Source organism: Eublepharis macularius, chromosome 6, assembly GCF_028583425.1.
Source record: "Eublepharis macularius isolate TG4126 chromosome 6, MPM_Emac_v1.0, whole genome shotgun sequence".
NCBI lineage: Eukaryota > Metazoa > Chordata > Lepidosauria > Squamata > Eublepharidae > Eublepharis > Eublepharis macularius.
This window is the reverse complement of record NC_072795.1, coordinates 77,679,109-77,693,850: the sequence shown is the minus strand read 5'-3', so window position 1 is coordinate 77,693,850 and position 14,742 is coordinate 77,679,109. Positions and strand designations below refer to the sequence as shown.

Genomic DNA, 14,742 nt, shown 5'->3' with positions numbered 1-14,742 from the left:
GTTATTTTTATATGATGTTTTAATGTTTTAATATGGAACGTTTTAAAATGATTTTAAGGTTGTTATCTGCCCTGAGCCCACTTGTGGGGAGGGCAGAATACAAATATGATATAAATAAATAAATAAATAAATAAATAAATAAATAAAAACAGTACAGTATACCAAACTATCCTTTGGGTAAAGCCAAAATCCATCTCAAAAATTGCTTTTGGATTACCTCAAGACTGGTTAGAATATACTGGTTCCATCCCCACACTTCAGCTCTATATAGGTGGTGTGGGACGACCTTGCTCTTAAATAATTTCAGTGCTGGATCTGCTGGATCAGTCGACCCCCCTTTGTATGAAAAAAAATATATGATTGTCCCTACAATCCTTAACGTTGAGGATTTAACCATCGCCAGGTGTGCCTTCCAATCCAGAGTCTCTTTAAAGGTTACCCCAAGATATTTAAAGGAGCTGCATTGTTGGATTGGGTTGCCAAGGATGCTCCAGTGGGAGATTTTTGGCTTTCTCCTGAAAAGAAAAGGGTTCTAAAGAGTGGAGGAGAAGTGGAAGCTTTCTGCTCTGCTTCTCACCCATATCTGGCTTGTAATGAAAACCAAGAAACACAAATTGCTTTTTTCCACCTAGAGTATAACTTTGTTTTATAACCCAAACTACTATTATGCCCAAGCCATGTAGTACTAGCTGTTCAGAGCAGGAAAAACAACAGAAGCTACCACCCTAAAGATATTTTCCTGGAAGTAAGCCCCACTAAATAACATGGGACTTACTTCAGAATAGACTTGCTTAGGATTAGTCCCTGAGAATGGACAAGCGGCGGTGAGAAGGGCTATTTCTTAGCCAGTTCCCTGTTACTGTTTCTCTCTTCCAAATTTCTCCTCAAGCTGCCTTCATTGCCACATAATTTAAAATGCATGCATCTTATTCTAAATTGTCTCCAATGGAAAAAAAATTCTTAAGAGGGCTAGAAACATTATATGAATAACATTATATGAATTGGTGCAGTTTGGGCTCTTAATAGTTAATACTTTATATCAATTCCTTATTAATTCATAGTATATTGCCATTTGGCCCTCTATCAATTTAATCCTATGACTTTAAAAATTATTACCACTTGTAAACGTGCCAACGCCTCAACGAGATTTAATTACTAATCTACTTGCCATAGCAAAATCATCAATAGCATATTTTTGGAAAAAACAGTCTCCACCATCCTTGAACCATTGGTACTCCAGCATGTGGAATCAGCTCATTATAGATAAAATAACAGACAATTTATCGGCTAATTCCTCGACATCTAACTATTATGAAAAATGGTGGTCTTTCTTAAATTTCATTGACAAAACTGAAACACTTCCTCCCAACCATCTATACCAAGATATATTGAAAGTCTAGCACTATGAACTAAACCAACTATACCAATATACTGTGACTTATTCTTGTAGTATATGAACTACAAATTATAGTAAGCAAGTGTTTTAAATGTTTTTCTTCAAAACCTGCAAGCTTATATAACCAATATATTACTCCACGTATTTGCAATTTAATGTTTATTGTTATTGTTTCTGTTTATAATTAATAAAAGTTGTTTATTTAAAATTTAAAAAAAATTATTACCACTTCCTTTTATTAAAGTTTTTACCCCACCCTTATTCCAATGAGCTCAGAGTGATATAAATGCTATAGAAGAGCACTTCTGTTTATATTTTCAATAAATTGAATGTTTTATGCATTTTCCTAAAATAGGTTATATGAAATAAGGAAAGAATTAGGTGGAACAATTTAGAAGTCTGTATTTTCCTGTTATACTTCTCTGTGTACCCTACTGAAAGGTCCAGAATTAATTTATACAAAGACATCAGAGAATTATTGATTTACAGAAGAATTGGGAAGAAAACCTTTAATGCAAAAGAGAGCTTTAGACATACTAAATATTTTTTTTTGGTAAAGTGCTACCTACTTTCCGAAGATCGATAACCGATCTCTTCTGTCTGGCTTTGCATCTGGTGTATCTTCATGATCTTCTCCATCACCTTTATCCACCTGCAGTAATGCAGGATCAGAAATGTCTTCTCCCAGCTATATCGAAGAAAACAAAAACTCAGCTTAGTGACAGCCACTTCTAAAAGGACTCTTAGGAGTGATCAGCGACTTCATCAACATTTCAGAATTACACAAGACCTTTGTTACTAGAATTAAAAATTCACACACACTCATAATCAGGAAAATTTTAAAATTTGAATTCACACACTTGAATTTTGAAACCATTCAAGTTTTTTTTTTTAAAAATTCAACTTTGAGGTCCAATCCATGCCCTCCCCTGTATGCGCACATTGCTTTGCACTTACAGCAGGAGTGCTACTGGGGAGAAGGTCTGTTGATAATGAATATTCTTCTATGAATACAGAGCTGCTGAGGAATAGAATTATTTTATGTTAATTACTTTCAGAGCAATGATAAATCTCGCCAAATTTAATATTTTACACTAACGAGACAATCTGTAGTTATGAAGCATGGGGCTGGAGTACCCGACCGCCACATTCCCATCTGTATCCTTCTTTTTCAGCAGCAAGTTGCATTTTTGCATAAGGTACCAACTGGACTGGGTTCTTAGGAAACATTCCCTTTATCCCAGGAATGTTCATTATGTCATCAAAGTTAACATTTAATTGGCACCTCAATCCAGCCTAGCAAATAAGCCAGCAGAAGTCACTAAACTCACAGTTTTTGTTTTTTACAAATTCAGTTGGTCACATATACCAGATTGTATGCAGCCACAGGGCTCATTTGGAGGGGGAACGCACCAGAACACCGTTCCGGCAGTGCCCTCAACAGTCAGGTGGCCCCGCCCACCTTACTTGAGGCCATTTCCGGCTGTTTCATCCTCAGTTTGGGCCGAAACAACCCGGATCGGGGCCAAAAGGGCTCCTATTGGATCAGTGCCAAGCAGGGGAACCCTCCCCCAATCCCAGACAAAATGGGCCAAAATGGCTGTTTTCAGCCTTTTGGGGCCCATTTTTGCCTGGATCGGGGCCAAAACGGCTAGGATTGGGTCAGTGCCAGGAGGGCAAACCCTCCCCTGTCTGTCACCAACCTGGTCCCGAACTTTCCGGCCTGTATCGGGCCAAAACGGGCCTAAAATGGCCATTTTCGGCCCATTCTGGCCTGGATCAGGGCCAAAATGGCCCGGATCAGGTCAGTGCCGGGAGGTGAACCATCCCTACCTGGCACCAACCCTATCCCGGCCATTTTGGCCCCAATCCGGGCTGAAAGGGGCCGAAAATGGCCATTTTAGGCCTTTTGGGGCACATTTCGGCATGGATCGGGGCCGAAACAGCTGGGATTGGGTCAGTGCCAGGAGGGGGAACCCTCCCCTGCCCGGCACTGACCCAGTCCCAGACATTTCAGCCCCAATCCGGGCCAAAACGGGTCTAAAATCGCCATTTCTGGCCATTTTGGGCCCATTTTGCCCTGGATCGGGGCCAAAATGGCCCAGATTGGCTCCGAAATGGCCCGGATCTGGTCGGTGTCGGGTGGGGGAACCCTCCGCCGTCTGGCACTGACCAGGTCCAGGTTGTTTTGGCCATGATCCAGGCCCAAACAAGCCCCCAAACTGCCATTTCTGGCTGGGGTCAGGGCCAAAACCACCAGGATTGGGTCCTTGTCTGGCAGGGGACCCTTCCCCTGCCCAGCACCAACCCAATCTGGGCTCTTTTGGGCCCTATCCAGGCAAAAATGTGCCCAAAATTGATATTTTGAGCCGTTTTGGGCCCGTTTCGGCCTGTGTTGGGGCCAAAATGGCCCTGATCTGGCAACTGCCAGGTGTGGGAACACTCCGCCATGGTCAGCTGGCACCGCTGCAGCCTGCAGTGCTTGTCCTCCGAGCCTGCAGGGTGGTCGAGGCGGCACGCAGCCCACAGCGGCCTCCAGAACTGGCATCCAGCACCGCTGCGGCCTGTGCTGCCCATCATCCCGGCCTGCAGGCTAGTCGTGGCAGCCAGCAGCAGTCTCCGGAGTCCTGCAAGTGGTGAGTATATCTTCCCTCCCCACCCCCGGTGTATTTTTCTGGCTTTGTTGTCTGTGTGGAGCTGCTCTGTCTTGAAATGCATAGAAACACACTCTTCTTGAATGTTACTGTATGCCCCCCTTCCCCAGATGTACTGTGTTCATTGGAAGTTTTTATTTAAAAATCTGTGCTTTGCTGGCTTTGTTGTCTGTGTGGGTGTTGCCCTCTGACACGCTTCTGGTGATGTCAGGGGGCGTGGCACATGCAAACCAGTTATGTCAATGACACACTTCCAGTGATGGCAAGGGGCGTGGCAAATGCTAATGAGTTATGCTAATGAGTTCCTGCAGTTCTTTTTCTGCAAAATGACCCATATAGTTCTGAAGACATAAGGGCACAAGGGGGCTGCATTCCAAGGAGGGAATCAGCAGAAATTTCCACCCACTCTTTAATAAAACTAAACTTTAAGTTGGTCTTCCCTCCTAACAAAAAATGGATGCCTTTTTCTTTTTGAACCAAACTAGTAATTTTTCAAAAATAATACTGCCAAGTTCTCTCATATTTTAACTCAAAACAATATCAATATTAAGTCAATATGCAAATATTTACATTTAATTAACTGTTTCAAAGACTGAAGACCTTCATATCTACAACTGAAAATATTGGGAAGGGGGGAATCAAATCAGAAAAGACAATATACATTTATAAGAAATTTTGAGCTAGAAAATTTGCTTGACAATAGTACAGCCTTTCCACAATTCATTTCAGCTCTCCTTATTATCACAAATAATATGGAATTAATTGAAAGAATTGATACAAATTTAATGATAATTGAATTCTAGAGAAATTATTTATTGGATGCAGCTCATGATATTTCATATTATTTCTATTGATAAGGACAATAAGATAAAACGTATGAGATTCATATAAAAATTCAACTAAACTATTTCCAAATCCCTAAGAGGGCTTTGGAGTTTTATTTCTTAAACAATAATCCTCCCTCATTGCCTCCTTTGTAACTGATGACTATGCCATATAACATGAGGTATAGCGTTTAAAGAAAAACGGGGAAACAATATGTCCAAGTGTTTGGTTGCATCTTTGGATACTGCCTGTGCAAAATCTCCTACTATTATCAGTTAATTTTCCATCTAAATTGTGTTTGAGGATGTATCTGGGATAAATACATTTTCGCTAAAAAGGAAACAAGCATTATCTACAAATCAGGCACAATTATTAGGTCAAGGTTGGTCAGCTGGTGGTTGAGCCCATATTTAAACCCTGCTCTGTTATTTTTTTTGCCACATCTTTAAGTAACACACAAGGAATGTGAAATGGATTGTTGCTTCCTATCTGGCAGGCACCCCTTTAGGTCCACTTTAAACTTGACATAGGTGAGGCAAAAGAACACACACAGAAAGACTTTATACTGAGTGTCTTGCTTATATTGGGCTACATCCCATTCAAAGCATCTATGTTTGCTTTCTTCGCATGCCAATACAACAAACAAAAACTAAAGATCTCTGGTGTGCAAATGAAGCACAAAAGACTTTGGATTGCAATGCAGTTTAAGTTAGACCCTGAGACATTTGCATAGGGAAGGTTGTGGCCTTGCCAGGGTCATATTTAAATTCTGGTTTCCTGGTTGGAAGGGTGCCTATCAGGTAAGCAGCAATATGGTGCATTTTACTTCCAATCAGGTATGATAAAGAACTGCAGGCCATTTCCTGTCAACATGTGAAGAACAGGACTGCTTTTAGCCTAAGTTATGTTTAAAAGTTTAAGCCTGACTGACCAGAGTCTTGCAAAGCTTTTGGAAAGTCTTTGGGAAAGCATAAGCAGAAAAGAATGATCTCATTTTCAGAGCCATCTCAAAATTTGTTATCTGTCACAAGTGCAAGTCACCCTTGGACCCGCTACAAAGAGTTGAGGCAATCAAGGTCAACTTAGCCAAGTAATATTCCATCTTATCTTATCTGGACCAGCTTGGTTCTCAGGTGAGGGATGGGCAGTGCTGGAGGGTCCTCATTCAGCTGCATGTCCTTACATTACTGCCATGTCTTGCCCCTCTGCAGGGCTTTTGGGAATAAAGGTTGGTTCTTTTGCTCTGTCTTGTCTTGAGTTTGGGGTCTGGACATGACTCCTAACTAATGGCCACTTGGATTTACAATCATGCTTTGATTCCTGGAAACTCTGATGCTGTTCACTGTCTGTTTCTGACCAAAGACTTTGTCAGGTATGTTTAGATGCTAGAATATTTAGTTTTATTAGAATCATAGGGTTGGAATGTACCTCTGGGTCATCTAGTCCAACCCCCTGCACAATCTAGTCTCCCCTCCCCACACCCCATGCCCAGAAGACGGCAAAATACCATCAGGATCCCTAGCCAAACTGGCCTGGGGAAAATTGTTACCTGACCCCAAGGTGGCAATCAGCTTTACCCTGGGCATGTAAGAAGGGGCCACGGGAACTAAGAACTGATGTAACCCTTCCTGCTGTCCTCCTCATGATCTGCCTTGGTTCACAGTCTAAGCAGTGCTGTCAGATGGCCGTCTAGCCTCTGCTTAAAAACCTCCAAAGGAGATGTTTTATCTATCCTTTATGCACATTTTCTAGTTTAGTATTTTATTTACTTAATAAATAAATCATATTTTACGACTGTGTGATGATTCATTGGTTCAGTTGTTTCAAGATGAAATAATGTCTTGGCCATTTTGGCCCATGGTTGGGATTCAGGTTGCTGTCTCTCCAGTACAGTCTGGTTGGGCCTGAGACTTGGTTCCCACTGTGGAGCTTGGACTTAGGAGGGAACCTGGTGGCAGCTACTGACTTTTGGAACAGGTGGACTCTGGATAGACTTCCCCTGACCTGTGAAGCTGGCTGAGCAGTTCTTGACACTAAGTGACACAGAAGCCTCTGGGGCAACCTCTTGTTTCCCAATGAGAAGATCACAATACGAAGCAAGGAAGTGGTATGCAACTGACCTGGCCCCACTCCTTGCATTGCAAGTGCCCTTTCCCATCAATGTGGGGTGAGAGGAAAAAGAGAAATCTAAGCAGCAACTTGGGCCGCTGCTAATGGGAATAACCCCATAAGAATGGGGGATCTGGAAAGAAGAATACCCCAGAATCAAAAAGTTGATCATACCTGCACTAGGAAACTGATAGGCCCCATTCTGATAAGCATCAACTTATGATTCACCAGGCACTGAAAATGTGTTAAGAGGAAATGCCTGCTTTATGTGATCATGAGTCAGCACTTTGGAAATACGTTCACAATAACTGAACAAGAACGACTCTTTAACAATAATGTGTTATAAATTAGAACAAATAAGTTTGTCTACTTGGGCAGCTGTATCAGCAGGGGTGGTTCAGGCAGATGAGCTCCTGAGCCAGTGCCTCTGCAGCCCAGATAGGATGGCATGGCTGGAGTGTGCATGGGGTGACAAAATGCCTGCAGCAGTCCCTGGTTTAGAGAATTCAGTGTTGTGCCATCACGAGTTGAAAGTCACAGGTCAGCTTTGCACCACATGGAGATGCAGTGATGAAACACTTGCCAACTAAGCAGAAAATCAGCAGTCAGTATTCCCTAGCACAGAGTACAACAGTGAGACAAACTATTAGTTATACTTTAATTACTGTCTGACAGTAATTACTATCCGACAGTAACTTATATACTGCCTGTTCACCATATTTAGTGCTCAAGGCAATTTGGCTGTGTTTTTATTCTGTGCCCCGTGTAAGTTTGCTAATGGAAGATTATAATGCTTTTTTGTCCTTGCTACTTCCGCTGCATTGCCAGCCACCTTGAGTGCAAGGAGATAAGGCGGCATATAAGTATTTTACATTAACAAACAAGCGCTTTCTCCGTCCACGAAACTGCAGTAGCCCCACGAACTGATGACAGAGCAGGAAGGAGAGGAACGGCTAGACTGGAGAGTCAAGGAGCTGACGGAAGACGGGGATGAGCTGTAAACTGGTAGGAAAATTTAAGGGTTAAGATTAAGGCTTAAAATGGACAGATCAGAAACTCTATCCCTAACACAGTATGAAGCGGAAAGATAAAGCAAAGTGTTAAAAGGAAAATGGATAAGTGAAAGACTGAGGGAACACGTAACAGGAGGCACCAAAGCGGAGAGAAAAGCAGTTAGGAGAACTGCGATTCCTGTGAATAAGTTAGAAAAGCAAGACTGAGCAAGGCGGTGGGGGGGGGGGGTCCCTCCATCCCAGTCCGGACCCGGACAGACTTGCCTTAGTGGGCTCCATTCAAAAGAGGCGACGGGGAACTCCTGGGAGATCAACGCAACTCTACGAAGAAAAGCGAAACCAAAAGCGCCAATCCGGCCTCCGCCCCCTTATCGCATTTTCCGCGGGACAGGAAGGAGCGGGGATGACCCGAGCGCAGTTTCCACCGTCCTTTCCCCGCCTCTCAGCCGGCTGCGGGAAGAGCGCCATCTCCTGGGCCGCGCTGCCATAGGGAGCTCTCGTGAACGACCGGCTCTCGATGGCACTTTCCCGCCTGCCTCTTCATGCGTGGAACAGCACCCGTAGCTGGCCGCTTACACCGTGCCCAGGCCAGCAAGGAGGAGGGCGGGCACCTTGCCAGCGGCCCACCGCGATGCTCATCTTTGTTCTGTGCTGGTGCAGCTGTTGGGGAGAGCTGCCAGGGGAGCGCGGTGTCGCTTCTGTCCAGCTGGCTCCGAGCCGGGCCCTCCTTGGGTGAGGGTCGTGTGGCGGTGAAGAGGATGCGGCCCCTTTCCAGGGCACTTTTGGCTTCCCGCCTGTCCCACTTATCCACACGCACCCTTGCTGAATATTCCTGTATCGAGCTTTCGGAGGTCCCCTTTGGGTGGTGGAGGAAAGTGCCGTCAAGTCATAGCTGATTTATGGCGACCCCGGCTGAGGTTTTCATGGCAAGAGACTAACAGAGGCAGCTTGCAATTGCCTGCCTCTGCTACCCTGCTCTTCGTCGGAGGTCTATCCAGTTAATATGCTGCTTAGCTTCCGAGATGTGACACCTGGGCTATCCAGGGCATTGCCCTGTCAGCCTTAAAAAAAATAATGGGAGCTATCCTAATTCATTCCTCCACATAAGGGAGTGGGAAGAGATGGGGTGGACGGGACACCAGAAGGAATGGAGGCAGAAAGTTGCAAAAGAAAACCTGGGCCAAAATGGCCAGCTTTCATGAAGCGAAGTATGGGGATTTTTGTGAGCATGCAGAAGGGATATATGGGGCTATATTATAACTGAAAATGGGCTGCAACCGCATTACAAAGGAAAATAATATTTTGTTGGGAGAGGGTAAAAGTCCTGATGATTTTTAATGGATCCTCATTAATTTGTATGATTTTTACATTGAAACAAAATAAAACCAGCCTCCTATTGTAGACCATTCCTTAGTCTATGGTCAAATCCACATTACTCATTCTAAGTCGCATGTTCCCCGCATTCCCCACGCAATCCCGAGTGCTGGTCACATTACCTCATTAAACAGACGCATTTCATTCGCATTTCTCCCGAATATGTGGTCGCAGGTTTTCAACGGGAGTTTCACGGTGGCCGTGAACGGGCCAATGCGCAATTTACGTGGTTTTTTTAAAAACCACCCCCCTTCCTGTCTCTCCGGCCGTTCCGAGAGTTCCTATTGGCTGATTCAACTTGCAAGTGCTCCGTAGTCTGCAAAAGACTGTTTTTGACTTCATAGCATTGGATTTATTGATTATGCTGTTTCTGAATCAAATCTGGTAGTTTGAAAAATCATTTTGGGGTGAATCCATCCTCAGAATGGACTCGCGAAACTTCCTTTTTAACTTTTTAATTTTTTTTATTTTATATTACTGTAATATCGAAATTATGAAATATTGAAATAATGATACTCCAAGGAAGTGAAACTTCAGTAAAATTCAGGCACTGAACTGTCCTGCATAGGAAATGCCCACGAAAGCTTCCTACATGCTTCCAAATTTCCAAAAAAGAAATGGGAGAGAGCCATCAGTGCTGTCAGTGGGGGAAAGAGAGGCATCATTATCGTCAATAATGTTTCTTTTTAAGGCAAGATCGAAATAACGGAAAAGTGCGCTCAAAAAAATAAAATAAAAATGGGCGGGAAAAAAAGGTCCCGCCCAAAAAAGCAGTTTTTGAGCGGCCGTGTGACCTGAGGGACGCGCGAGGAAGACGGATTGGAAGCAGAAATGTGAACGAAGAGGAAAAAATTGTGGATTGGAAGCAAACGGAAGATATCTGATAAACATGCGGGTAATGGGTGAATGTGGATTTGACCTATGTCAGCATTAAAACGGTCTTGCACTCACTGCTTTGTGGGGCTGCCACAGCGCAAAAACATGATTCCAATGTACAGATCCTCATGGATCCTCAGGATTTTTACATGGGGTCACCCAGAATTCAACATACAATAACATATCCTATTCACAGCTACAGATCCCACCTCAAAAATCATGCATTCACTGCTTTACAGGGCTGCCATGGTGTAAATATGTGGTTCCAAGGCACAGATCTTCATGGATCCTCAGAATTTTCACAAGGTCATGCAAAACTCACCACACAATAACATCCTATTCATAGCCACAGATTCCACCTCAAAAATCATGCTGCCAGGGCCCAAAAATATGGTTCCAAGGCATGGATCCTCATGGATCCTTAGGATTTTTACATGAGGTCACTGAACATTCACTATACCATTCCCCAGGACCAGTGACACAATTCTACCTGAGAACTGTAGTTTTCAAAGACAGCAGCCTGGGCTCATTGGGGAAAGGGGGAGGGGAGGGATTCCCTCACAGCCTTCTGTCTGGCTGCTGCCTCTGTTGGCTGCTCAGCTTGCTTCCTCCTCCTCTGCTTCTGCTGCTTTCTCTCCCTCTTGCACACTAGGTGAAGGCACAGGCCATTGTGTGCCATCACAACCTTTCTCCTGCCTTTGCGCCCTTCCCCTGTGTTCTGCGTGGCTGCACACCTGCACTTCTAGAGGGGGTGAAGGCAGGAGAAAGGTGACAGCGCCCAACAGCCCACACTGCTATCCAGAGTGCAAGAGGAGGGAAGGAAATGGATGAGCAGCTGGGAGGGATGGGAGCTGGTCGAGCTGCTGGCAGAAGTTGCAGCAGTCAGGTGGAGGGCTGCGAGAGAATCCCTTCCCTCCCTGCGTGGTTCTATCTTTAAACTACAATCCCTAGTTAAAGATGTGTCACTGGCTACAGGTTTGAATCTGTTTTTGACATCTCATTTAGCTTGACCCATAGTGACTGCCCTTTTCCAAAGATACGTCTTTTGTAGCTTAACCAGGCCTAAAAACCTGAACCAAAGATCTGCAAAAGCCAAGAAACGGATTGGATAGGCCAGGTTCTTGCCAACCCTATGTAAAAAACCTGAGGATCCTTGAGGATTTATTCCTTAGAACTGGGGAACTGGTTGTGATATATGATTTGATATTGCATTTGAGGGTGTTCTATTTTTTAAAAAAAACTATAGGATCCATAGGGATCCATGTAGATCTGTGCTTTACTTTTTTCCAATTTCATGTGTTAGAAAATCCTTTCTGATCTCAGTTTTGTCTCTCAATCCCCAGCTGCTCATTCTTAAAAGAGAAAGAGTAGATTGTTCTCTCCAATTTTAAATTTTCAATAGCATTTAAAATAAGCTGTTGTTGAACTGTACATCTTCACCCACTATATTCTTTTACAGTTTCGTTTGAAATAAATATATATATTGTTGGAGCAAGACATTATACAATGCAATTCTAAGAAGAGTTTCTCCAGTCTAAGTCAATTGAAATCAATGGGCTTAGAATGGAATAACTCTGCTTAGGATTGCACTGTTAGTGTAGAACCACGTTTGTACATTCCGGTAAGTTTTCCTTTGCAGGGGTAAAAGCAAGTTGGGGGAAAGAGGTGGCTCAAGGCATTTTGAGGCTCCAAGTCTTCTCTTATGCTGCCTCTGTTGGGGTGGTACAGTCCACTTTGGGACCCAGCCAGGTGGTGGCAACAGCAGCAGCAGCAGCATAGGTGCAGGAGAACAGATCCTACAGTGTGCCTTGGAAACCAGCTTGGGGGATGGAGGGATGGGTGCAGGGAATGTGTATATCTTCTCCCTGCTGCTACTGCCTTTGTGGCTCCCTAAACAGCCATTTACGTGTAAAATTGATCATGGGGTGGTGGTTAGCCTTGGCAAGGAAACTCCAGTGGTTAATTGGCATATCTATTTCTGCATGGGATTCCCATTATAACAGCATTGCTTCCAGAATTGCGTTGAAAACCTGGGGGTGGGGCACTGAGATGATCTCAGAACTACAGTTTTAAGCATCTGATTTCTGACCTACATAATTGTGAAGTTCGCCATAAGACATGTCTAAATTTAATTTGCATAGATTCTGTGCCATTGGTGTGGTATTTTTCATTTCTCTAAATTTCTCTAAATATTGTCTGCTATGGAGAATACACATTCCATTGCTATCAGGTACTGAGTTGGGTATGGCAAATTTTTTAACCATATTTTTTCAGTGGTACCTTCCTCCATCTACTTACGTATGAATTTTCAGTGGTGACTATCATGGACATCACTTTAAAAACAAACAAACAGGAACCCAGAAGCACACTGAATATAGTAGCTCCTGCCAAGCATTTGCTTTACATTTTTCATTGTCAGAAGGTGACTGGTGCAAGGAGATAAAGGCTTTAAAGCCAGATTCTGAAGTGGAGACATACTGCAGATTAGCCGAGAAGAGGATCAGTGCTTGCTTTTTCAGATGTGTGTGTGAAGATATGTGTCAGGCTATGGATGACAGGATGTGGTAGGTAGATCTCTGGATCATTCCAGCAAGGCAAATAATAAATTTATTTGCGGTCAGAGACCGTAACAATGACAATACATCCTTGTCAATCAATAAAATAATTAAATCCAGCATAAAAAAGTAAAGGACATAAAAAATACATTTAGCATTTAAAATCTTATCTTAAAATGTATATAGTTCTCTGGGAACCGCAGGAATTCTAATATTTAAAACATTTACATTAAAATAGTTAAAATCATAAAAAGAGCAGGAGACTATGTATGGCTATTCTTTTTATTATGGAATTTAACCAAACAGAGACAGAATTTGGCTATTTGCCTGGAGATAGTTGGATTTTCATCAATTAGTTTCTCCAGGCAGGCCTTATTTGCCTCTGCAATTGGTGTGTCTAAGAATGGGGAAATAAACTTGTCCCTATAGACTTGATGGAAAGGACAACGAAAGAACATATGAATAAGTGATTCCACTTCACCAATGGAGCAACGGCAGCGTCTGTCCTCATATGGGATCTTTCTATATTTCAATGGTCATTGGAGGGATAACTTCACATCCAGCCAGGGTGAAAACTCTTCTATAAGATGGGACCCAAATGAGTGAGATATCTGGCCATACCCATAACGTATCTAGATTCCCTAGGGGGCATAAAATGAGGAGATTGAGCTAAATCTTGTTGACGCTCTATGTCTCTCACCCTTTGTTTAACAATACTTTTTGCCTGGTCACTGCCCTGAGTCAGTAGGTCATCAGGCGAGAGTCCCAATCTTTCTAGGTTGCTCTTAACCATCCGCATCCACCTAGGGTGGTAAGGATCTTGGTTTATTAGAGGGAGAAGGCCTTTTTGATTGTTACATATCTTGAGCCACTGATAAACAGAAGATAGCAATTTTCTGACTTCAATTCTCATTTGGCCTGTTTCTAGCCGTAGGAGGGCATTTGGCACTCCTGGGGGTACCTGTAAGACAGCACGGATAAATTTGGACTGAATCTTCTTGTGAACTTGCAAATTGTCAGCGGATATGCCCAAATTAATACCATATAGGATTTGTGCAAGGGCTTTAGCTTGATACAGCTTCAGTGCTGCAGGGATTCCAGCAAGCCGCAGTTCCTTGATTAAATGACTTTTATTCAGAAAATCAGCTTTTCCCACATGCACAGGTCCATAGGTTTACATGGAAGCAAGAATGTGTCTGAGCAGTACAATATCTAGTTATTTAGATATTTATACCCATTTGTTCTCCACTCCTCTCTCTTATCTGCACAACAACAACCTTGGGAGTGGGATTAAAATGAAAGAAACTGGCTCATGGTCACCCAGTGAGCTTAAACAGTAGAGAAAGGATTCAAACTTGAGTCTCCTGAATCTTAATCTGACACTCTAACCACTTTACTCACACTGGCTTTCAGATTTAATCCCTCTCCTTAGATATAGATTGTAAAATGCTATACTACATTCATGCAAGGCTTTGAGGAGGATCAATTAAAAGTTGACTTTTCTTAGAATTCTATGGCCAAATGAAGAACGTTGATGCCAGTCTAGGTGGGTGAGATAATAGACATTGCATATGAAATTTCCTGCAGGGATCAAGCACTAATTCTGGATAGGTAGTATATAGAACTTATTTGGGAAACTGCCTTGCCATATTTCTCCCTGTGATGACTCTCTGCTAAGAGATAATAATCTGAAGCTGAAGCTGAGTATATTTAGAAGTTCGTCGTGAAGTTCTGACAACTAACCACGGAAGTCTAAAGTTTAAATACTAACAATTAGACTCTATAATTCATATGACCATGATGCTTCTTTGTGAGTTCACTCTTCTATTTAGAGAAAGGTGTCACTGAATTCTTCAGCCACTTTCCCTCCCATGCACTCTTACATAGTTGCCAAAATAACCTCTCTTAGTAACAGGCAGCTTTAAAAACCAGACAACAGC

At 43.0% G+C, this 14,742-nt stretch overlaps 1 protein-coding gene across 1 annotated transcript in view; it reads right to left on the bottom strand.

Moving 5' to 3' along the window:
- Positions 1-8,372, bottom strand: part of CASP7 (caspase 7) — a 36,548-nt gene extending 28,176 nt beyond the window's left edge. Inside the window, exons 1-2 of the mRNA XM_054983745.1 lie at positions 8,262-8,372; positions 1,966-2,084 (exon numbers count right to left, since the gene is read on the bottom strand). Coding sequence (XP_054839720.1) covers positions 1,966-2,084; positions 8,262-8,276 — 134 coding nt within the window. The 5' untranslated portion in view covers positions 8,277-8,372. The remainder of the gene's footprint in view (positions 1-1,965; positions 2,085-8,261) is intronic.
- Between the last annotated feature and the right edge of the window lie 6,370 nt (positions 8,373-14,742).